This window comes from Achroia grisella, unplaced genomic scaffold, assembly GCF_030625045.1.
Source record: "Achroia grisella isolate CSIRO2021 unplaced genomic scaffold, CSIRO_AGI_Agris_v1 utg511, whole genome shotgun sequence".
NCBI lineage: Eukaryota > Metazoa > Arthropoda > Insecta > Lepidoptera > Pyralidae > Achroia > Achroia grisella.
Window position 1 is genome coordinate 5,055,588 of NW_026712905.1, and position 26,010 is coordinate 5,081,597.

General features: G+C 35.7%; 1 protein-coding gene across 1 annotated transcript; it reads left to right on the plus strand.

Annotated features, from left to right (window-relative positions):
• The first annotated feature begins 706 nt into the window (after nt 1–706).
• On the plus strand, nt 707–26,006 carry LOC131846635 (histone-lysine N-methyltransferase trithorax). Its single transcript, XM_059195988.1, has 13 exons — nt 707–1,467; nt 3,895–5,104; nt 6,495–6,686; nt 6,840–7,192; nt 7,306–7,869; nt 8,047–8,220; nt 8,840–9,064; nt 13,157–13,318; nt 13,717–23,301; nt 23,390–23,613; nt 23,940–24,067; nt 24,170–24,360; nt 24,951–26,006. Exons 1-13 carry the CDS (start codon nt 1,288–1,290, stop codon nt 25,122–25,124), a joined length of 13,362 nt encoding a protein of 4,453 aa, XP_059051971.1. The 5' UTR covers nt 707–1,287; the 3' UTR covers nt 25,125–26,006.
• Nucleotides 26,007–26,010: the final 4 nt, after the last annotated feature.

The window sequence follows — 26,010 nt, forward strand, 5'->3', positions numbered from 1 at the left end:
GTTACAAATAAATATTTTTAATTATAAATGCTAACTTGATTATATTTCTGTGACTCACTATTAAATACACTCGATTATATATTTTTGTTTATCAGGAAGAAAGATGTTGAAGTTCGCAATCATGTTTCGAATTTGAATATATGATACACAAATAGATCATAACCTAGTTACAGATGTAGCTACTGATAGATAACAAATGCCCTAAATGCAAAACTTTTTATGCGCTACTCAATGATCGGATAAATTTTGGTCAAAGTATCACAAATCGCTAAGAAGTAATCTTATAGGTAGGTATATGATCTATTTGTGTGTTACATTTTATTCGAATCAATTCAGTAATTTTTCCATTATAGAGTAACGAATATCAACCAATCTTCACAATCTTATCATAACTTTATAGTATATTTAAATATTGTATATTTTCATGTTATTTACCATAAAATATGTTAGTTGATATTAAAAGTAATAAAATAAATTAGTAACCGATTTTGTCATCAATACCGGTTTCATTAGAAACTAGACAATATGTTTCAATCTGTATATAATATGCACAGTTAAATATTCGTGATCGCGCAAAGATCAATTTTTATTGATAGACAAGAGAAACCAACTGAGTGAAGCGTCTATAGATAGATTAGAGCGAGTAAAGTTAATGTGAGGCAAAGATGTAGCGTAGCGAGCGACTTGTTTGTTTTCATACCGGTCCGAATTAAACGTCGCGATTGGTTTAAAATCCATAACTGGCCTCCGAGAGCCAGGTGTCGTTCACACCGCGGCCTCGCGCCTCGTCTCGTTAATCACTCGTGTTCTGTTCGCTATTGTTGAACTGCGCCGTCCGTACAGCCATCTTTGTCAAATTACGTACTATTCAATTACAATAATTTGGTTTGTTTGTGGTAATCAAATGGAACAAAACGCAGGGACTAGTGCTACCAACCAACGCGTCGTTTGGCAGGATCGTGTACAATTTTACATTCTCTTTTGTTTCATTATTACCGACCGACGCTTCGTTTAATGGAAGCGTTACGACTTCTAAACGGCGTTAACATAACCAGGCGACCATTAAAATGATGGATGATGTTGTCATTTGCAAAAAGTGTGCGAAGTGATAGTTTTAGTAAATAATGTGAAAAGTGTTATTAATATTTAAGTATCTGCGTGTGTATATGATGAAAACTGCGTTGTAATTTAGCTTTACACATTGCATTTACGAGTGAAATGGCGTTGCGGAGCGCGCGGGCCGGAGCATGCGCGCCAGTTTCCTTACAATCGCTGGGAACGCACTAAATGTCCTTCGTTTACGTGCACATCAAAATGGGAAGGTCGAGATTCCCTGGAAAACCGCTCAAATTCCAGAACAGAAAGCGTATTAGTGTTTTATCGGGCGCTGTTTACCATGAGACTACTTCAGAGGGTCATCCGTCCACCCGTGGCGCGACGACCCATGATTTTGCTGGGGATAAAGAGGTAAAGCTTATTTGCTTTCAGTCCCTTTTCATGTCTATAACACAAAGAGTAGCTAACTTGCTGATTTATCATGTTTACGTAATAGAAGAAGCAGTAAGCACATAACATCTTTTGTGCAAAAGCGTTTAGAATCTACGTACGTACGTCCTACAATTGACGTTTAAAATATTTCTCATGTCAACAAATGTGTGAATTATCCTTTAGGACATTCATCTTTAAATTTTCAGCACTAAGTAATTCTGTTATTATTCTGGTATATGGCTATTTGTGTGATTTTATCTCTATTATAATTACTTTTACTTTAGAGTGTGGTTATTTAGAAACTAAAATATGTATTCAGTATTAATAGTCTTTTTTTATAAACATAGAACATGGTTTTGTTCTACACTGCTTTTAATTGTGACCTATAATGTAACAGAAAGTACTTTTTGCAATCTGAAGGCTGCAACTACAACATTTAGTATCTTTAGATTTGTTTCAGGTTATATTGACTCGACTAATATGGACTTTTTAGTTCTACATCTCTAAGATTCCCATTCATTAGTAAAAAGATAAATATTATAATTAAATTTGTGTTTTTGAAACAATTTAATTATATAATTCAGTATTTGTATTGTTACATTACTAATTTCCATTGTTGCATTAATCCTTGAAAAATCAGTCAATCTAACCATTGTGGTGAAGTTTTAACATTTTTTATTGTTATATAAATATTAATTTGATTTATTAATCAAGAATGCATTTATTTGGAAGCTATTTATGTGTGTAGTTTTGTTATATATATATAAGTAAAATACTAGACTGTGTGTCAAGATAGAAGATATTTGATTATTCTTTCTAGTTTAAAACTGCATTCCGATACAGACAAATACAGTTAAGTATTGTAGGCATAATCTACTAGGTTAGGATAATATAATAATATGCTTAAAGTTTAAGACTGCTTCCTAGAACTCACTTTTCAGTTGTGATAGGTTATTTATTTAATAATGAATGTTAAATTGTTGTATTGTTATAAATATAAATTAAGTTATAACTAAGATTTTATTTTTTAAGCCACTCTGTTATATCCAATAGCCGTTCAAACGTTCTGACACAGATCTGTGCCCACAAAATGACTTCTTTTTAACCAATTTTATCCTTATTTAAAACAAAATAAGATTGAGACATGTTAGAAAAAGATACAGTCTCTCTTGACTTTCGATCCCTGCTACAGATGATGGACATTCGAAAGGTTAAACACTTCTTGCTTATTCAGTAAGAATATTTAGTCTGTGCATTATGGAAATATAATCCTTCAGTATAACCTACTACTTACAACTACACTTTTTCTACAAGGCCGTAGGACTGGAGTATTTAAATATATATTATTCTCATGTAATAATACAAGTATTTCCACTCCTTGAATGCAACTACATCTGTCTCTTGTATTACACTCACAAAGAAGTGTTACTTGCAAGGACAGCATGAGTTATTCTTATTATTGATTTCAGTCCAATCCACTTTTGTACTGTTTTGTAACATAATCAATAGTAAATTTAATATATAAATGACAAGTTGAATTAGGCTTTTTCATTGACCACAAAATATGCTGTGAACACATTAGTAATGTATAATTAGTTAAAATTCAGTGTCATACAATCTGAATCAGATTACAGAGTAGACTGGCTGGTTTGATTAGTCTGTTATCATTCTTGTTTTCAATTTCATTAATATAATAGCAGATGCTAATAGTTTGCTGATTGCAGATAGATAAGGGAAAATAATAATAAAGAAAGATGCTAATAGTTAATTCAGGTACTACATATATGTATTAATCTATATCATTTATTATATTTATAGTCTGTATTGAAAAGCTTACACCTGAGTTCTATGTGAGTCATATCTTCCCAGATAAAAGTTTTGATTTGATTTGAGTTTTATGGAATATATTTAATAAACAAATATAATCATTTATATATAATACAAGTTGTCCTGCCAAAAGTTTTGCCAAAAAAAAATTAATAACAATATCTCTATTAAAAATACGAAAGAAAATATCCTAAAAATATTAAAAAATGTTAGGGGTGGACAATCCTTATCACTTAGGGGTATGAAAAATAGATAGTAGCTGATTCTCAGATCTACTGAATATGCATATATCATATAATTTCATAAAAATCTATCAAGTTGTTTCAGAGGAGTATGGCAACTAACATTGTGACACAAGAATTTTATATATAAGATTATTCTGATAAATTGTATTTCCTAGTTATATATTTGCTGGCTGATGGCTGATATAGTATATATTCCTATTACACTTCAGTTACTGAATAACAAATATTTTCCAACATTTATTTCCTATGGAATAATATATGTGTAAATTTATTGTAAATGGAACTGTTAGTATTTAAAGCAATAACTTAATGAAAAGAAATTAATTATTTACAGGAGGAAGAAAAGAAAGAAAGCAATGAAAATGGGACCAGTGAAACCTGTGAAAATGATATAGCTCAAAATACACTTAATCAAACACAAGTTAACCAAGACAAGAACAGTGATTCATCAAAGTCCCCAGTGCGCACTAGATCACAAAACAAAATGGATATTACAAAAGATAAACCAAAGCCAGTGAAGAAAACTGTAACATTTGGTACAGTTGAAAGTTGTGAAGATATCTTCTTGCCATTGAAGAAGATTCCTAAACATCATGCACCTCTTGTTCCTATCATAAAGAAAAAATCTGCACTCAAACCAACAGAATATTCCAGCATTCTAAAGCCTGCTAAGCTAACAGACCTAAGTTCTAAATCAACATCAGAGCACCAAGAGGGTTACATGAGGAAGAATCTGAATCCTCTGTCAAAGCCTATGAACAAGTTCACTCAGTTTAGTGAAAGTCGTTGTATGTCACCACCTCCTCGAAATACATCGCCTGTAGACAAAGATAGTGGAAGCTCTGCAAAATTTGTATTACCAGCCAGGAGCAGCCATTCCTCCCGTGTTATTAAACCAAACAAGAGGTTCATTGATGGTGAGGAACAAACAATGTTAACAAGTAGCACCTTATCATCAGGAAAGGTTCTTAAGAAACCTAAATTAAAGAGGTTGGTATTCAATAACGTACTGGATGAGGATGATACGCCAGAAGAAGAGACTAACAAATTCAGTGATAAGGATAAAAATTTATTGAAATCATCAAACTTGTTTAAGGATAAAACAACTAATTCATTCTCTGGCCTCAGTACAAATTCACGAAAGGCAGTGCATGATCTATTTTCATATGAAAAAGAACCTAATTATTCACAAGATGAAAATTCCAATTTAGAAAGTCTAGAGAAACTAAAAACAGTTGAACCTAACAAAGAAGATAGAACTGGGCATGCAATGAGAAAACTAATGGACATTTCTGATGCAAGCAGTTCAAGTAGTACTAGTAGTAGTTCAGAATCAGAGGAAAGTTGGGAAAGTGACAGCCCTGGTGACAGTGGGGAGGAAGAAGAAAAACCTGCCCCACCTAGTCCAGAAAAAGAGAAAACATCAGCTTCCCAGCTTTTGAGAGGTAAAGTCATCATCCGAGAAGCAAGGTTGCAATTGAATCCACCAACTCAATCTACATCTGGTTTAGATGGACCATTTTCCACACTTGCTCCTTTATCATGTAAGTATATAACAAGTAACAATAATGAAACATCATTAAAAGTATTCTATAATATAATACCTTATTATTTTGTGTATAATATGAAAGTGGATGGATGGAAAGGGAGAGAACACCCTAAAAAAGATGGATGGAGGTGTGAAAGATGATATGAATAAACGGTGAATGAATAACTGAGCATACTTAGCTTAGTTACGACGGCCGATAGAGATCAGTGGATGAGAATGACATACTGTGCGAATCCCAAATATTGGGATAAAGGCAAGACAATAATGATTATTTTGTACTGGTATTGTACAAGATAGCAGCTGATGGACTGTCATTATCTCAGCTGGTAGTAATGTTGTGTGTAAACCATGTTTAATTAAACTATTAAAACCTACCGAATTATCATAAACATATGTGTAGGCAACTTGTTGTTCTGACGAGTCAGGATCATGTGGATGAATCCAATGGTTAAATCTAGTTAATGATAATTTATTTTCCGAGACAAAATTACAATTGATATATGTTTAAGGATCGTTTAAAAGTACAGCTAATGTTTATTTTAATTTATTACGGCGTCGGTGTTGTAGCGGTTTAGCCACACAATCTAATGGTTGCGGGTTCAATTTCGTACAGTATAAACATTTGTATTCATCATCATCATGAGTATGATTGTTTGCACTCATGCCTAAATGAAATATCTCCTTGGGAATCTTGCACTATATCCTGAAGAGATAAAAACGATTGCTCCTACAAGAATATTTTTTAATTCTTGTCCCTGACAGGTACAGGTACAGGTAGGTAGCAAATTATAAAAACGGGCAAGCACAATAGATTTATGTAGGTTGCAGTGCTACTGGTGTAAGAACGCGACAAAAGCCAAAAGCCCCCAATATTAAAAAATATTATATTAAGTATAATATTTTTTAATATTTTATAATATTATTAATAAATATTAAGTATATATTTACAAAAAATATATATCTATATATTTGTAACAGTTATTTAGTACCCATAACATAAACTCTGCTCAGCTTGGGACTTGCACTATATCCTGAAGAGATAAAAACGATTGCTCCTCCAAGAATATTCTTTAATTCTTGTCCTTGACAGGTCTAGGTAGCAAATTCTGAAAACGGACGAGCATAATAGATTTATGTAGGTTGCAGTGCTACTGGTGTAAGAACGTGACAAAAGCCAAAAGCCCCCAATATTAAAAAACATTATATTAAGTATAATATTTTTTAATAATATAATATTTTATAATAAATATTAAGTATATATTTACAAAAAATATATACCTATATATTTGTAACAGTTATTTAGTACCCATAACATAAACTCTGCTCAGCTTGGGACTAGATGGCGTTGTGTGAATTGTCCTGAAATATTATGATTATTATTTCAGCTACAAATCCACCAACCACTGTTACTTGTGGTGTCTGTGGGGCAGTGCGCTTTTATAGATTTGTTAAGCAAACCAGAAAGTTTGGAATTTATTCCTGTGAATCTTGTCGTAAATTTATTTCAAAAATGATAAAGAAGGAAAAGATATCTCAAAGGACAGGTCCTGTGGTTATGCAGTGTTTGAAAGGAGAAGGTTAGTTTTATTGTTTATTATGAGTTTGATCATAATTATATATATATGTATATATAAATATATGTATATATAAATATATATTTATATACAAATATATATAAATATTAATGTTATGTCATATATAAGAACAATAAATCTATGATTTTCTTGCAGGTAATTGTCATGTACCTCCTATAGTCCGATCACAACAATGGAAACTATTACGGTGTACAAATAAAACTAGATGTCCAGCTTGCTGGCTCAAGATGTGTCTTAAGGCCTTCCAAGTACCACCAATGATGAAAGCTGGTCTAACTGCTATGTTGCCTCCCTATATGAAAACTGGAGTGAAACCTATAGTATCACCTCTAACACAAGTCAACCCATTGAGAATAAGTCAATCGGCTAATAATACTTCAACAATGCAATCAGTCTTTACACCCAGTAATGAAAGTGAAATGCTTTTCGGACCACTTAAAACAATAAAGAAATCAAATGAAGAAGCTGATAAAGTCATCGAAAAGGAGGTACGTATTATTGTAAATTCATGCTGTTCCTAAAGTTGTACAGTATAGACATTATACGGTGAATTTTTTAAGAATATTGTAATATATTAATTTTTAATCTCAAATGTCTTCAGGAAAAGCCGCAAAAAGATAATCCGGAAAAAGATCATGGAGAAGAATTTGTTGCGTCTAAAAAACGTCGTTTAACAAGAGTCAAAGTGCGAAAGAAAGATAAAAATGAATCTACGCAAACTGAGGATCCGAAACGACAGAAAGTAGAACTAAAAGGACCAAGAGTTAAACATGTATGTCGTAGTGCATCCATAGTGCTAGGACAACCTATTGCAACATTCCCAACACAAGAAGAAAAAGAGAAACAAGAGAAAATATTGGCAATAACTGATGATGAGAATATCTCAAATCCTGTTCCAGATAAAGAGATTCCTATGCCTGACTTATCAACTGATGAATCTGAAGGAGATTCTGAAAATAAATTACCTCCCATTGTACCTGCAATAGATTCAGAAATACCTAGTACAAGAAATACAGATACAGAAATGCAGATTGAGACGAAGAAGAGGAAATTAGAAACATTGGTTTCTGTTAAATCACAGAAAGCTGAGTCTAGCGAAGATGAGACTGTTATGGATCTAGTGCCTAAGAAATTGATCATGAAACCTTTAATGAATATTACAAATGTTAGTAAATATATGTTTACTTTTGTTTTTATATGATTATAGTAAAAAGTTTATCAAGTTCATGATCTTAAATTAATAAATTGTGCCTTAAATGATTTTAACGTAAAACAAATTCGAATGTAATTGAATTCGTGAGTTTCAATTTAAAATTATTCATACATAATTTTTTTTATGTAGATGCGAAACCGATCACAGAAATGCGGACAGAATCGCCCAGAATTGATCTGTGTTGACTTCTGGGAGAGTTATGATCCTGATGAAGTGTGCAGTTCAGGTTTTGGTCTGATTGGAACAACATCTTTTACGGTTGCCAGAATTTGTTTCCTATGTGGAAGTGCTGGAAGAGAAAAGGTAAATAATTACTTGAAGTCAATATATTAATATTACTCATTACTCTCTGCATACCCTTAGAACGTATGTCGAGAGTAATAAGGCAGAATAGGTTATTATATTTAGACAGTTATACTGCCTCTTATTAAATAGGATGGATTTGGATGTCATAGTTTGCGAGGTTGTCATAGTTTATATGTTGGATACAAAGCCATAGCTGTTATCTTTTTCTAATTATGTACTGTTTGAGAGTTGTTGGACAAAAAAATCCTGAACACAATATTTTGATTTTGTGACTATAATTAATATTTTATGAAATCGTTAGACTTCTCGTATGACACAACCGATTATATTGTTGGTAGGTGCTAGAATTTTTAGCAGATAAATATAGAAGCGTTCGTTCGCCTACGCTGACAATATAGACTGATGGGATAAGCAGACAATGAAAGGATGAAAGGTTGATTGATCCATGCTGGTTAATTTCCCAGAAATTAACAACTTTTTTCCACGTTTCTCACGGCTAATCACAGCAACCTGATGCACTGCTAACAATGGGACTTCCAGATCTAATTTTTTTCTATGAATGATGATGAAATGGTGATTTCGCATGTACTAAGGATTTATAACGAATACTTTTTAGCAGATGGTGGTGTGCTGGTCCTGCTGCGAGTGGTACCATCGGTGGTGCGGGGAGGCCGGCGAGGCGGGTACGGGCGCGTGGAGCTGCGCACGCTGCGCCAGCTGCGCCGCGTGCTCGCGGGCCGCCGCGCGCCTCCGCTGCCGCTCGTGCCTCGCGCCGCACCACGCCGCCTGCTTGCCGCGCCGCACGCTGCCCGACCGCGCCGACCGCAGCGATTGGCCCCAGGTAACGACCCCTCCACACGGACACCCCGCGCCAGCTGCGCCGCGTGCTCGCGGGCCGCCGCGCGCCTCCGCTGCCGCTCGTGCCTCGCGCCGCACCACGCCGCCTGCTTGCCGCGCCGCACGCTGCCCGACCGCGCCGACCGCAGCGATTGGCCCCAGGTAACGACCCCTACACACGGACACCCCGCGCCAGTTGCGCCGCGTGCTCGCGGGCCGCCGCGCGCCTCCGCTGCCGCTCGTGCCTCGCGCCGCACCACGCCGCCTGCTTGCCGCGCCGCACGCTGCCCGACCGCGCCGACCGCAGCGATTGGCCCCAGGTAACGACCCCTACACACGGACACCCCGCGCCAGCTGCGCCGCGTGCTCGCGGGCCGCCGCGCGCCTCCGCTGCCGCTCGTGCCTCGCGCCGCACCACGCCGCCTGCTTGCCGCGCCGCACGCTGCCCGACCGCGCCGACCGCAGCGATTGGCCCCAGGTAACGACCCAGGTAACGCACCACGCCGCTCATAGTGGGAACTTTGACTCATTTTCTTCTCATAAATCTACAACTTCCGTATTAATAAAGATATGTCCGTGATTTTTTTTTCCTGATATATGCTTTTAAATGTATGTTTTGTGAGTAATAAAATATTTCTAATATTTATAAATAATATAGGAATACAAGAAATATACTACATTTATGTCCTAAGTTTATACAGGAATAAGTAAAAGTATCTGCGTAAAAAACAAAAACTCTTATAAAGATACATTACAAGTCACTCAAGAGCTCTTTTCCTTCATCAAAAAGTTCTAAGAATTCTCGAATCTATGGGTCAGAGGTATATAAAAATGGACATCTTCGTTAGGGGCTACCCTCGAACATTGTCTTGCATGATGGAACCTGAACTGTTTATACTCTTTGTTCCCTGACTAAAGCAAGACAGAAAAGTGACGTATCACACGTTCACTATGAATCAACACCTTGTGTACGGAAGATGGCATATAGCATTTATATTTATTAACACACAGCTGTGCTGTATCGAATGCATACTGACCAAATTTCAATGGCATCAATACCTCTACCGCTTGACATAACCTGAAGTATAATATAAAACTGTTTTATTAATTCCTCATCTATACCAGTGATTTCTGATGTACAATGATAATTTTGGAATAATCTTCTGGCTGTATCGCCGTCATTAGTGTTGCCACTAACTTGCTTCGGTTTATCTATATTTAATCCAAGTTCTTCTCTGAATTTTCTTTGTACATAAGCCTTCTTTCGCTTTTTTAAATCTTTATTTTTTGTTGTTGTCGCAGATCATTTTTCAAAACTTAGATTGTAAGATAAATGTAAAATAAGTTCCATGAATCTGATCCAACAATACAAAGTTGAAAGGCCATTTTCATAGGAAGTTTCATCGACAGGTTTGTTTTGTATTTTTTCTAAATTGTTCATCTCTGTAGGTTTTGCACCGCAATCGGTACATACATGTAATTTCTGCTTTACGTCAGTAATTTCTATACATGATTATGGCGGATAGCACGATTCTTTAGCTTCACGAATCAACCTGTATGATGGAAACAATAAGCAATTCTTTGCTATCAAACAACTCCTCATATTTTCTTACTGTGCTTTGTTCAGATCCATTTCTATGAAAATGCTAAGAGCTTCATGTTTTGAACATGCTGTTATATGTCCCGGTTCATTAAGAAGATTACTGCGCATTTCACTCTTTTTTTCTGCCGGCAATGCTCGTAAAATATTAACGATGAATGCTTCATCTACTTCACCACGTGACCTTAAACGTACGTACAGGACGTATGAGTTCAGTATGAAATCAAGTCCACAGGTATCAAGCGATCCCTTGTTTTTCCGTTTACTTGTACTCTGAACAGTCTTCGTACGTTTTAGAAGGTCTTCCTCTTTTCCCTGTCGAAGTAGAAGGTTAAGGTTCGCATGTAGTTTTTTCTAGATTTACAGTGAAAATGCCACCAAGGCAATTGCTATTTTGATTTAAAACTGTTCTTTCTTTCGGATAGCGTTGACGAAACTGAGTTATGAAGGTCTTCTGGATACTTGCGATAATTTTTGCTATATTCGCATCTGAAGATTCGGTAAAATTATTTTGTATATAGTTTGAGAGAGAATCAACATAATTTGTATCACTTTCAATCAATAAGAGACTTAAGTCGCGTCTGGTACACGAGAATTCACTCATTGCGGAGGGATAAGTAATTAACAATTTTTTGATGTGTTACAAATGCTTTGAATACGAAGAACTGTAATATTTCATATGCAAATGCACTATTTTATACTTAATAATGATAATAGACGTGTGCAAGATTACTTGATAAAAATTATTTATCATTATGCGGTTATGCAGTATAGAATAGATCTGTATGACAATTGGAACTAAATACTGTGTGAAATACTTGATAAAACTAACTCAAAAGATAAAATTTAAAATAATAATTGGGCCAAAAGAATTTTTTTGAGTGTCCAGATAGAAATCTCAAATAAAAGAAAAAAATTTAATATAGTACTTAGAAAAAAAATCTCACCATGATTATTACGCAATGAACTGAAAAAAAAATGTTATGCCATGAAATTACATTATATTTCCTTATAACTAAAACCAAAATTAGAACTTTGGCAACTGTCAAATCTCCAACTGTTAGTTTGAAAAAACAAAATAGTATATATAACGATATATGGTTCCTTGGTTAAAGAATATACTACTAAACTAAATATATTTTTATTTTATAGTAAAGTACACATCCTAAGCATTTTAAAACGGTATCACACCATATGCCTTGATATTGTTTTGACACTATATTTTTTTATACTACTATGGTGGCAATCAAGCATACAGCCCATCTGATGGTAAATGGTTACCGTAGCCTATGAACGCCTGAAACACCAGGGGTATCACTTGCGCGTTGCCGACCCTTAAGAAACCTTAATATACCCTTCTTAAAAAACCCCATGATGTAGTCTCGTGGGAAAACCTCGGCAGGAAGTTCATTCCATAATATAAGTGTACGCGGTAGGAAACTCCTCTGTTCGGGACCACTTAGGTTCCAGTGTGTGGGGATCATCCCCTGATAATTGATAATTCCCTGTCGATGGCGATCGGTGCGGTGGTAAAAGGTGGCTGTCGGCATCATGTCGAACAATTCCTCAGAACACAGTCCGTTGTATAATCGGTAGAACACACAAAGCGAGGCGAAGTCTCGCCTCAAGCTGAGTGGCTCGATACCGCGAGAGAGATTGGGATCATCGACAATTCTCATAGCACGTCTCTGAACCGAGTCAAAAGGACCGAGCTGGTATCCAGGTGCTCCCGCCCAAAGATGAGAGCAGTACTCCGTGTGCGGCCGAACCTGTGACTTATATAAGAGAAGTTTCTGGTCCGCAGTGAAGTACCGCCTCGCTCTATTGAGCACACCGCACACTATAAAATTATACCAAACAAATTTAAATTACATAATTATTTTTGTATTTTTTTCATTCCTTGACTTTACGATGCTCTGTTCTATGAAGTATGAATAGTCAATTTGAATCATATTTATAATGCATATACACGATTTAGATAAAGTATTTATGAGATGGCTTGCTTAGGCGCGTTCACACTGTGCGCCTGCTTGCCGCGCCGCACGCTACCCGACCGTAGGTAACGACGCCTACACGTACACCTTACATGCTGCAGATGCCCGTAAATGCGTTTTTTGAACGTGTAATTTACTATACCTGGTTAATGATCCACCTTACAGTAAGTAGTTACCGTCGCCTATGGACATGAATAGCACCACTGACATCACGTTAACATGTGACACCTGGCGTTGTATTTTAGAATGGTGACCATTCAACTTGCTTTGTACTGTTACATGTCTTTTGTTGAATATACAAAATACCGAAAATTTACCCCATCCTTTTGTTATTTTTCAAAATCAAAAATTATAGAACTGCTTTGTGTGTGCTTAACATATTGTCTACAGGTCTTTTCATAATTCATGCGGATTACTTACAATCCGATAAATTTTGTAGCGGCAGTATTAGTTATAAATTTATTACAGTAAATGCTTTAGTATACAATTGTATTCTTCATAGATTTGCAGCGCCTGTCTAAAATGTAAGAGCTGCGATAGTACTCGCGTGAGCAAGTTTGTTGGAAGTCTACCATTCTGTGGACCCTGCTTCAAGTTACGGCAGAAAGGCAACTACTGTCCGTTGTGTCAAGCTTGTTATAGAGACAATGATTTCGATAGTAAGGTATGATTTCCAATTTTTACTAATTGTTTGTCCAATCTTTTTATATATTGGTATATAGAAGTGTCAGGTTAATGAAATATCTTTTAGTACCTTATTATAACACAATGTCATCCGATTCTTTGGAACCGTTTTTAAAATACATATATGTGTAAATAAAAAAAATTTACCATAGCTACTTTGTCACAATCAATGTTTATTATGATTCTTGTGTAAAGTTAAAAAAATGATATTTGCAATAGTGGACTGGTACAAAAGTAGTAATATGTTTTGTTTGATATTGAACATGTTCTCAAGCAGAATAGTGAGAATTCTCAAGCGATTTCTGCCTATATGAGAATGATTGATTATGTTAATTTGATAGTGCCTTCTAATATAGTATAACATAAACTTCTTTTCAGATGATGGAGTGTGGTTGGTGTGGGAGATGGGTGCATGCCAGCTGTGAAGGTTTGTCTGGTGAGGGCTACCAACTTTTGTCCGCTCTACCACCATCAATTGAGTATATTTGCTGTAAGTGTATGCCTAATGACCCACCATGGAGAAAGATGCTCACTGATCATCTAAAAAGCCGGCTCCTTCATCTCCTTAAACTTTTGGCAAAGAATAAGAAGGCTTGTGCATTATTGAAACTCACACCTCATAAGAATACACCAGTACCAAATAAACCTTATCGTCTAATGTCTCCTCAGGCAATTAGAAAATTACACTTTGATGGTGTAGATGACTCCATGAAACATACAACAGAGACCAAAGTCTATAGAAATACTTCAAGAGGCCGACGAAATAATAATCTTTCACACAAGTTTGATGACCCAAGTACTTCTCAAATATGGCATTGTTCCTCATTGATGAATGATGTGGAAATGGAGAAGGAAGATATACCACATCCTCTGCACAAAGTTGTTAATCTACAGGAGCCTCTCATGCAGAATAAGGAGATTTGTTTCTCCACTGGCCTTTACGACACAAAAACTGAGTTTGATGCACCTTGTGTTGAAGTACACGAGAATTATCCTACCCCTAATAAGATTGAGAAGGCAACAACTATGTTACCAACTACAATACATGATGATAAGTATGAAGCAATATCAGATGATGATGAACCAATGAAAAGTTTTCCTCAGGCCCGTAGTGAGCAGGATTTGAGCCCAGCTCTTGTGAGGCATCCAGGTAGTTTTGATAATACAGTTGACGACATAAACAGAATTGTTTCACCTTCGTTGCTAGATATCAAGAAAAGAGTAAACAATGATGAATATGTATCATTAAAAGAATTCAATCATGATATGAAAGAAGTCATTGAGAGGACAACATGTGCTGATCTTCAAATGATATATAAGGACTTATTCACAGAAACTTTTCCTTGGTTTGATTGTGAAAATAACTGTCTACAACCAAATCTTGAAGTTGAAGGTGAACAGGATGACACTGAGTCTCTAAAAGACCAGGATATTGCTGATAATAGAAATGATAAAGCCTTAGTTTGCGTCGAAAAACCTTTAGATCAAATAGTGCCGAAATTTGAATCTGATGAAGAGAAATTAGAGGAGGAGTTGTTAGAGTTTTATCCTGTAGTGGATTCCAGGATGTGCGTCCTCTGTAAAGGAGTTGGCGATGGTTTGCCATCTATGGAGGGACGCCTTTTATATTGTGGTCAAAATGATTGGATTCATGCTAATTGTGCCCTGTGGTCTGCAGAAGTTTTTGAAGAAATAGATGGCTCCTTGCAAAATGTGCATTCTGCAATATCTAGAGGGAAAATGATAAAATGTGCTGCTTGTGAATTGAAAGGTGCGAGTGTTGGTTGCTGTGCTAAGAACTGCAGTGAAACTTATCACTATGCCTGTGCTAGAAAAGAGAGTTGTGCTTTCATGGATGATAAGAGAGTTTTCTGTCCTGCTCATGGAAAAGAAGTTCCGAAGAAAAGTTTACAAAAAGATGCTGATTTTGAACTAACTAGAGCAGTTTATGTAGAACTGGACAAAAAAAAGAAGAGATATAGTGAAATAAATAAAGTGCAGTTTCTTCTTGGATCTTTGACTGTAAATAGCCTTGGAAAAATAGTACCATCTGTGTCAGATTATGAAGACTTTTTAATGCCTGTGGACTTTTCATGTACACGTCTGTTTTGGTCCTGCAAAAAGCCATCCAAAATAGTGAGATATACCATAAAAACAAAGTTAATACTGGCAGAACCAATGCCAGGATTTGATTTTGGTGTAAATATTACTGTAGACCACACTCTGGATGTTCAAGTAGTTGATAGAGTAATGGCTGAAATAGGAGCATGGCATGATAGTCTAGAGACTGGATCTAGTAAGACAGTCCTAATGCTAAAAAATGATAAATCACCAATTAAATTTGGGAGTACTATGACTCTAGAGGATTTAGCTGTGAAGCAAGTTGTGGAATATTTATTAGACAATGTTTGTAAACAAGAGCAGCAGGATGAAGAGGAGCCGCAAAATACAGCTGATTTATTCCCACCTGAAGTTAAGGATGCTATATTTGAAGACCTTAATCATGATCTACTGGATGGTATATCTATGCAAGACATATTTCAAGATCTTAAAAATGAATTTTACTGTGCTATGAGTCAGTCTGATGATAGAAGCAATGACAAGTCTGATTTCATTGATGAACTACTGAATGCTAGGTTGGAATCTGGAAGCAAAGAATTAAAGAGAAGTAAATCAGAAATGTTGTTGCAAAATCATAATCTCAAAACTTTAACTACTGGCCGTGGTCAACAAAGGTCTAGTAGTCTTACATGGAATAATAAATTTGATACAAGTTTTTTATCATCAACAATAAAAAGATGTAAAATGGGTAAAACTACAACAACAGATAAACTTAGCCCAGTTCAAAGAATAGCATTATTAGAGAATCCTCTAGATACAAATAAGGAGGTAGAGACAACAAATGGGGATAAAAAACTAAAAGGTGAGTCTACTACCGGTACCATTTTATGTGATGAGACACCGCATACATCAGGCATTAATTATCGCACGACTTCGCCAAAGCAAAAGGAAGAAAGTAATAATGATAAGAGTGACAAAACAGAGGGTTATTACACAGATGTTATAGACTTTTATACAAAGATACAGTGCAGCCCCATTTCTCAATTAGATGGAACTGCTGACTGGTCGGGTTCAGAGAGTACATGCAGTTCCCGGCCTTGCAGTCCTCGCGACAATGATTTTTCTCCAATACAACAATTAGATGGTGCTGAAGATAATCACCCAGTAGATAATGGTCATAGAGGTCCAACTAATCAATTTCTTTATAGAGCAAGTGGATCTGAAAGTACTTACACTGTGACTATAGCTGGAAACTCAATAAGTGGCCAACCCGAATTGGTTATGAGAACATTAGATGAAGTATCTGCGGTTAATGGACAGATTGAACAGTTAGTGAGATGCGACAGGTGTCAGTGTACTTATAGAAATAAAGAATCCTATGACAGACATATTCCAAATTGTGATTTAATGTCAACTAGTGAAAGTGAGAGTGAAAATCCCAAGTCACCAGAAAATAGAACATTAACTACTTTACAAAATGCTTTCCAAGGGGCATTTGCTCAGCCAATGATTATACATGCTGGAGTTATGGGTGGTGAGAACAGTGTGAAAGCTGAAAGCATATCAGCCAGAAGAACCTCAATTAACACAAGACAGATTACTATTAATGGTACTATCGTCGAGACACCGTCTCCTGGTCCATCAAATGAGATGACAATGACAATTACAGAACAGATGAAATCTGGAACTGTCATCTTTGATCAAACTAAAACAAATGTCCAAGTGTCAGCAAATCAGCAAATATTGTCGTCACCACAAATTGTTGTTACTCCACAGATGATATTGCCACCTAAGACAAGTTCTGCGGGTGGCCAAAAGATTATGACGTCTCAAATAATTACACAACCAAGCCTACTTCCGTACAATATATGTGTAAAGCCAAATGGCAATGCAAATATACAACAGATACAGGGTGGCGATATGGCACAGTTGCTTTCGGGATCAGGAGGCATACAAGTAATTTCTTCTAATTCAAATCAAGTACTGACAATACCATCGAATCAGACAGGAAGTATAACACCTATAATACAAGGTAAAAATCAAGTGACGAATTTTCCAAACATGGCGAGTGCAACTTCTATTGCATTACCAGTAAATTCTATTCAAGGAATGCCTAATGCCTCTATCATTCCAAATATTCAACCGATGATTCGTCCACAAATCCAGGGAAATCCTACAATTGTTGTTCCCGCGATGACGGCTCAAAGATTGACATCGCCAAATTCCCAAAATAAACAACAAATTATATTGCCAGGAAATAATCAAAAATCGCCTAAAAAACAACCTGCTCCTGTACAACCTAAGCCTATATTTCAAGGTGCTAGCAGAGGTAGAGGGCGCCCTATTCCTAAACCGGCTACTATAAAAAGGCAAACGAAGTTAGAAAAAACATTTACTACTATTAATCAAACACCTCTTGGTCCTGGAAACACTGTCATACAATTACAAACAAATAATCAGACTGGACAACCATCAATAATCGTGCCTGTTGCAAACCAAAACATAATGTCGGCATATGTTGAGGCTTTATCTCAACAACAAAATCAAAATATGCAGTATATTGCCACAATTGCACCTCAAGGAGAGTTTAAAACTGGACCTCCACAGTTTATATCTCAAAGTGGACTTGTACCTCAAACCTTTCAAATACAGCAAACAGAATCAGGTGGATTGGTTGCAGTAGCTAGTGGTGGAATACCAGTGTTAGTGCCTCAAGGCAATGTTGGCATTATACCGCAAACAATACAGCCAGGTACTATTTTGCCTCAAGGTACTATACAGGCACAAGGGATAATTTCTCAAGGTCCTAATGGCCCTACTATTCTACCACAAGCTATCCATACTCAAAATGGTACAACAATAATACCACAGGGAACTATTCAAGGATTAACCCCTGGAAGCATAACATCACAAACTGCAACTTTGTTGCCTAATAACACATTACAGACTGCGGGTGCTACTGTAGTACCACAAAGTGGAATTAGTAATGGACAGACAACTATAATACCTAATGCATTGCCATCCCAAGGTAAAACGTTGATATCCTCCGCCCCTGGGGCGACGATATTGCCCCAAGGAACTCTGTTGCCTCAGTTTTGCAATGATCAAGTTTTACTTGGATCAACTCCTACATTAGAAATGGTTACGGATCCATCTGGTTGTATGTATTTAACAACAACGCAACCTGTATACTATGGCTTGGAAACAATAGTTCAGAATACAGTAATGTCGTCGCAGCAGTTTGTCTCTACGGCTATGCAAGGGGTTCTTGCACAAAATAGTAGCTTCTCAGCTACTACGACCCAAGTTTTCCAAGCTAGTAAAATAGAACCTATTGTAGAAGTGCCTACCGGATATGTAGTAGTGAATAATGTGGGTGATGGTGTGACGCAGGCGGCGTCAACGACACCCAATGTAGTGGCAGCGCAATCGATTCAGTCATCACCACCAACAATAAAAAATGTAAAGACAAGTGTACCTAACCTAACATTGCAACCTCTACCTGATAAATCGTCTAATAATAATCGTCATGTGCCAAAAGTGATTCAGATGAGTTCGACACCAATTGCAGTTGGCTCGCAGTCCATACCAGGCACCATCATAACAGGGCGCCAGAATCTAAACCCGATAACTTCTCAGATACATAGTATGACGTTGTCGAGTACACCACAGAATTTACAGCGAAATAACATATTGAAGCCGACAAACGTGACATTGTCGCCTAATGTAACGCTTGTTTCGTCCATAGGGCAACCTGTCATGGCTATCTCACAATCCGTACCGAATTCAGCGACATCATTTTCTATGCCGTCTATACCCTTATCCCAGCCAATTGTGTCAAGTTCTATTGCACCTTCGTCTAATAAAAACAATATAAAAATTGAAAACCATGTGATTGAAATAAGTGGCAATTTGCACGAAGGTTCTAATGCAAGTAGCATCCCAACTATAAGCGTGACTCAGAGTACAAAAGCTCCGACACCTTGGAGACAGATGCACACACAAGGTAACGTTAATATAGACAAGTTAGATTTACAAAACATGACTGTTAAAACATCTAGTATTAATAGTTGCTCAATGAATATTCCAAACAACTTAACTGGAAGGCAACATTCTCACAATGAATCTGAAAAAAATAACCAAAATTGTTTAATGTCTCTACAGAATAATACTAATTCAATGTCTGGTATGAGTATGCATTCACATCATTATGATTCAAATTTGAATGTAAGTCATCATTCTTCAACTCATTCTTCGTCCAATAATGTAATCCAAATTACTGCAGGCAACATATACCCACCTTCCTCAGTAATGAATAGCAATTTTGATGCTGATACTACATTGAAACTCAGTAAAATTAATGCACTATCGAAAGCAGAAGGCGGCCATTTGAATTTTTCGCAAGAAATTATGGCTTCGCATTCTCATCAACATGCTCAAAATGAAAAAGCCTTTCAAAGTATGGGATCAAATGATAATAAGCATAATACAGATGGTATGAATAATCAAATGAATGTCCATAAATTGAATAGTTGCCAGGTAGTTGGCAATATGAATAATACTCCCGCAATCAGCATAATACCACATAACGTTATGAGGTCGCCAATGCAAAGTAATCAAAATACAATATCACTTTCAAATAATCAAAACCAAATAAGTTCTATATCGAATAGTTCATCACACAGCCAAGTTCAAATATTAAACTCTGGAAACAATTCAATGTCTAATATGAATTTGTCATGTCAAGAATCCACCAGTAATAGAATAAATATGAATGTTCCTGAAAATAGCCATCAACAAACTAATCAACATGACATATCAAATTCTTCACCAAATTCGTCAAATCTACCACACGGTAATATGCAAATAATATCACATAACAGCAATCAATTATCAACACCTAACCAGATTCATATAATGAATGGTCAAATTCAGCATAGTAGATCAGACAATGGTAATCAACTTCAACAAATAAATCAAAGCTCAAATAGATCTTTCCATGATAATGTTATTGGAAGTCAATCCAATATGCATTCTAACCGTAGTACACCAGATAATAACAATCTGATGAGCCAATCAATGAATATGCATGGTTTAGGAAATAGTCACAATATAAATCGAAACGATCTCAATGATTTGAACCATATGCATATGCAGCAACCCATGTCTAACATGAATAATATGCAAAATAACCGCATAATGATGGAGAATATGCCATCCCATAACATGAATAATATGAGCCATCAAATGCACTCTAATAGATCTATGGAAAACGTTCATAATTCTCAACTACATACAATGCAACAAATGAATCATCATATGAATAATAGTAATCGACCTCAGATGGACAATAATAACATGCATGTTAATCAACAAATGGTTCTACAGAATAGACAAATGGACAATATTGGACATCATCATCAGCATCAGATACCAAATGTAATGCAAATGCAAAATAGTCGGTCTCATATGGAAAATAATTTAATGAGTATGCACCAACATGTACCTAATCAAATGCACAACCGACAGTCTATGGATAGCGGTATGCATATGCATCATATGCCGGGAAATACGAATAATATGAATATGCCCAATCAAATGGATAATACAAATGCTATATCAAATATACATGTTAATAGGCATGACAGTAATTCAATAGGGATGCAAAATCTCAGTACCATGAATCAATTACAGAACAGATCATCCATAGAACACACGTCAATGATGCAGCATCAAATGAACAATATGAGTTCAATGAACAATATGAATCTACACAGCAACATCAACAGCTCTATGCAAATTACTAACACAAATCATCAATCTATGAATAATTCCTTGATGCATGTACCTAATATTCCAGATATTAAAAACGAAATTCAAAATGCGTGTGGTGGAAGTTGCACTAGCAATACTTCACAATATTCTAATAACCAAAATTCCTTTGATATATGTTCAAATATGAATTCAACTAATAATATGAACATCAGTACAGGAAGCATGTTGCATAACATGAATGTTAACAGTTCCAATATACCTAATAACATGATGATGAACTCCGTAAACAATAGTGGCATGTATGGTGCCAACAGTCAAAACTCAATGGCAGGTCATGATATGTTAATGAGTTGCAATAACTCGTCAGATCATGGTGTTAACAACCTCATGTCAAACTCTAATCACATGATGATGAACAATTCTCAGTCTCATGCTAATTCAAATCAAAATCAAATTTTAAGCTCTCAAGTTGCTAATAATTCACAAATGAATATCAGTAGCTGTAGTATGAGCAGCACATCACAAAATCAACTGACTAATATGGATAACCAAATGAACAGAAATAATATGTCCGTAAATGAATCTGCGAAATTTCCTCAAGAATCATTGAGAGGTAAAAATATTATGGGTACATCCTCTAATACTAATTTGCCTATGGCAAATTTAGCTAATAACGATTGCGCTAAATTAAATATGACAGGAAATGAAAAGCAGAATCACAGTATACCAGTGAATAACCAAATAGGATATATGCAAATGAATTCGCAAAATAATAGAGTGATTAATCTCCCTGAAAGGAGCAGGATTAATAGTGCTAATTTGGAAAATAATTTGAATCAACATGTTTCCCAAAGTAACATAAATCAACATGTGCCCCAACAGCATAATATAAGAGTTATGACTAACACTGCCAGTAGTAATTTAACCGGAATAAACACAGAACCTCTAGCATATCAACAAAAGACTGAGAATAGTGGCACTATGATCAATGTACCATTCCAAGCAATACCCAATAGTGCCCCTATGAATATCAATGTTAACTCCAGTAATAACACAGTAAATATCACTGTTCAAAATAATCTTGTTGACCCAAAAATTGCATCAAAGGCAGCTACTGATATTAACTTCCCTATTCAACCAAATACTAATTTACTTACAAATCAAAATAATAGTGGAAATATGATATGCATTCCTGTTCAAAATAATACGATAAACTTACCTACACAAAATAGTTCCAGCATCACTTTACCGAAGGCTCCTCCGACTCAACAATCTGGCATACCTACTAATGTTGTTAATCCCATGTCTATGAGACCTATGAATAGAGTATTGCCATTACATAGAGAAGGTCAAAGCAAATCTGCAAAGAGTTCAACCGCTAATAAATCATCTGTAGTACCAAAGCAGAGACCAGTAAGCCATGATATGCCTGATTTAAACATCAAAGATGAAACAATCGACAGTGATTTGGAAAAGGCCATTGAAGAGTCTAAACGCATGATGGAGTTGGAAAGACTAAAAAAAGAAAAAGAGGAGAGAGATGCAGCTCGCGCTTTGCAATTATCTACCGAAACGCATCAAGCTAATACAAGTAGTGCTTCAATGGAGACAGAAACAACGAGTGCATGTGAATCGATTGAAACTGTTCCGAAAATGCCTTCTTTACCGAATTTGGATACAGAAATGATTGAAGTTGAGCCACCAAAGATACTAGTTGAAAAAGATATAAATAAGACTCCAGTCACTCCAAAAGTTCCTAATGCACCTGCAAAATTAATGAAAAGACCTTTTGGCGATAAGAAAAATGAAATTGAAACAATCGTGATTAAAAAGCAACCTAAATTAAGGGGTCAAGAGAATAAACCATCTCTTCCGAAACAAACACCAGATCCTCCAAAAGATGATGGCCCAAAATTAATATATGAAGTAACATCTGAAGACGGTTTTAACTACACATCATCTTCACTAACTGACCTCTGGGCGAAGGTAGTGGAAGCCGTTCAAAATGCTAGAAAACAATCTGGATTACCTTTAATACAGTATAACCTACCTTCAAGTTTATCAGGAGCGCACTTGTTGGGTCTTAACAACAATGCCTTGCGATATTTAATTGAACAACTGCCTGGGGTGTGTATATTTGTATTTATCCTTTCATTGTGATATATATAAGAGATAGATATAATCCATTATTTTAATACATAAAACTATTTTACAGGCAAGTCGATGTACAAAATATAAACTACGCCAAGGGCGGCCGTTAAATAGCTGGGATAATGACCTGGATTTAAGCGAGGGCTTCAAGGAGAGTCCATGGGGAAGTGCTCGCACTGGACCTGTGGCCAGGAAACAAAACCACGATATGTTTAGTTGGATGGCGTCGCCTTTCAGAGAAGAGCCTCCACCATTCGGAGGCCAGGAAGGAGAGAGTTCTATATCGAGGTAAAATATTTAATTTAATTGTTCTTAATTTTTTATTTTGTAACATTTTATTCTAGATAATATTAATTAGTATAGATATTATCTGGTAGTCTGGTGGTTTATTAAATCGCCTTACTTTTGGTAGTAACAAATTCGATATCTCGCATGATACAGACATTTTTTTAAGAGAATGGTTCTTGGTTTGTATGTATATTATGTTTGTAAGTATTTCTATCAGTTGTTTAGTTCTCATGACACAAGCTCTGCTTGGGACTAGATGGTGCTGTTAAATTTATAGGGTTATTATTATTAATAAATATTGTATAATATTCCTATATTTTTTACAGGCGTTTAGCAACTCTACCCCCTGCAATGCGATTCAGGCAATTGAAGGAGACCTCTAAAGTATCTGTGGGCGTATACAGATCTCATATTCACGGACGTGGTCTATTCTGTAAACGTGACATCGAAGAAGGTATTCTTTTAATTATTAGCATGTTATAATTATAGCTATGTTTCATTATTCTATATTGAATGTGTTCTGTGCTACATGTACTTGACTATTGCATGACTCCAGGGGACATGGTGATAGAGTATGCAGGCGAAGTGATTCGCGCGGTGCTCGCTGATCAACGTGAGAAACGTTACGAAGCGATGAGTGGTCGACGAGGAGTCGGCGGATGTTACATGTTCCGCATCGATGACAATCTAGTGGTAGATGCAACCCTCAAGGGGAATGCTGCTAGATTCATCAACCATTCCTGCGATGTAAGTGTTATAACTACATTGTTTTTTTTGTAATAATACTCTAATACAGCGACAGCTACTTACCGATTACTTACTTATTTAAAGCAAATCTTACAATTATTGCTTTTTTGAAAAGAAATTTATTTGCGTATTATACAGTTAAATATTAGTTATTTTTAAATTTTAATATTATTTACTAATTCATGTAAAAAACTCAGTCAATAGAAAATTAACACACATTGGGATAAGTTGCAAATAAAAGTATGAAATGAAAAAGCTACGCTGTTATGGATAATTGTCTCAAATCTCAAATTTTATTAATATTATTTATTCTTGGATGTTTGCTCAAAAAGTGACACGGGAAACCGTATACCTAACAAACTCAATTTTTTAAATTGTAAACAGCATTATTTTATAGTAATAGATTACTTATAGTATTTTGGGTAACATTTAGTTACCATGCGCGTCACCATTTTCAAAACATTTTGTTCCTTATTAATTTTGTAAACAAGGCCAATGTAAATACTTTCGGCGGGAATTGCATGTTCATCAGTTAGTTTGACCATATAATTTAATGTATTTACTTTAATTAAATTATCCTTATGTTACAGCCCAACTGTTACTCACGCGTGGTGGACATTCACGGTCATAAGCACATCCTTATTTTTGCTCTGCGTCGCATCACCGTCGGCGAAGAGCTCACGTATGATTACAAGTTCCCATTTGAAGAAGTCAAGATACCCTGCACTTGCGGTGCCAAGAAATGTCGCAAGTACCTTAATTGAAGACTATGCGTAAGTTTACTTTGTGTCAATTATGAATATTGGAAAAGATAAGTCATGTGGCACCACATTTATCATACGTCTTTAAAGGACTATAAGTATCACATTGGTATATTAAATGTCGTAATTAAAGAAGTACATACAAATTAAGACAAACATTTTTACTTGGATTGGATATTAGAAACATGGATAGTTTTATGTATGTGGCATAGAAAATTGATGGATCTCCTAAGAATTCTAAGAATGCGCATTTAGAATCTACGTGTGGGGAGGTGTGTGTGTAAGGATAAAATACTGGGTCGAGTACGTTTATTATATGTACATATTTGTGTATGTAAGACAATAAGTTAACTTCACATATCGCGTTATTCCCACCTTTGTATCTTGACTTTTTCAGTGCCATGAATAGCATTGGATGCACTGAGAAAAAAATGAATCTTGTTATGATCTCTTTCTTGAATCTACCCAGTGTTTATAATTGTTGGATTGTATAATTTGGACTTAGATTTATTTAAGAATTATTTTGTGATAAGTATATATTTTGTATATATTTTTATTTGCGTTTTTAATACAATGTTTACTGTTTAGAGGTTTCACGAACGGCTTAAGCGTGTACACTAAACTTGGATGTGATATGTTTTAGCCCCAAAATTTGGGTACGAGAATGGTTAGTGCATATGTAGGTATTGTATATTTGTTCCTCATTTTATTCTTATTTGTCTTCATTTGTGATCAATTAAGTCTCGACTAACATACCCTGTAAATATAATTATTACATCCTATTTTTAGTAATTATTAATAGTTAACATAATTATTAATAATAATATTAGTACATTCGAAAAAGGGTAGCAAAGTTACAAGTACAATGTTACTTTTTAATAGTTTTAAT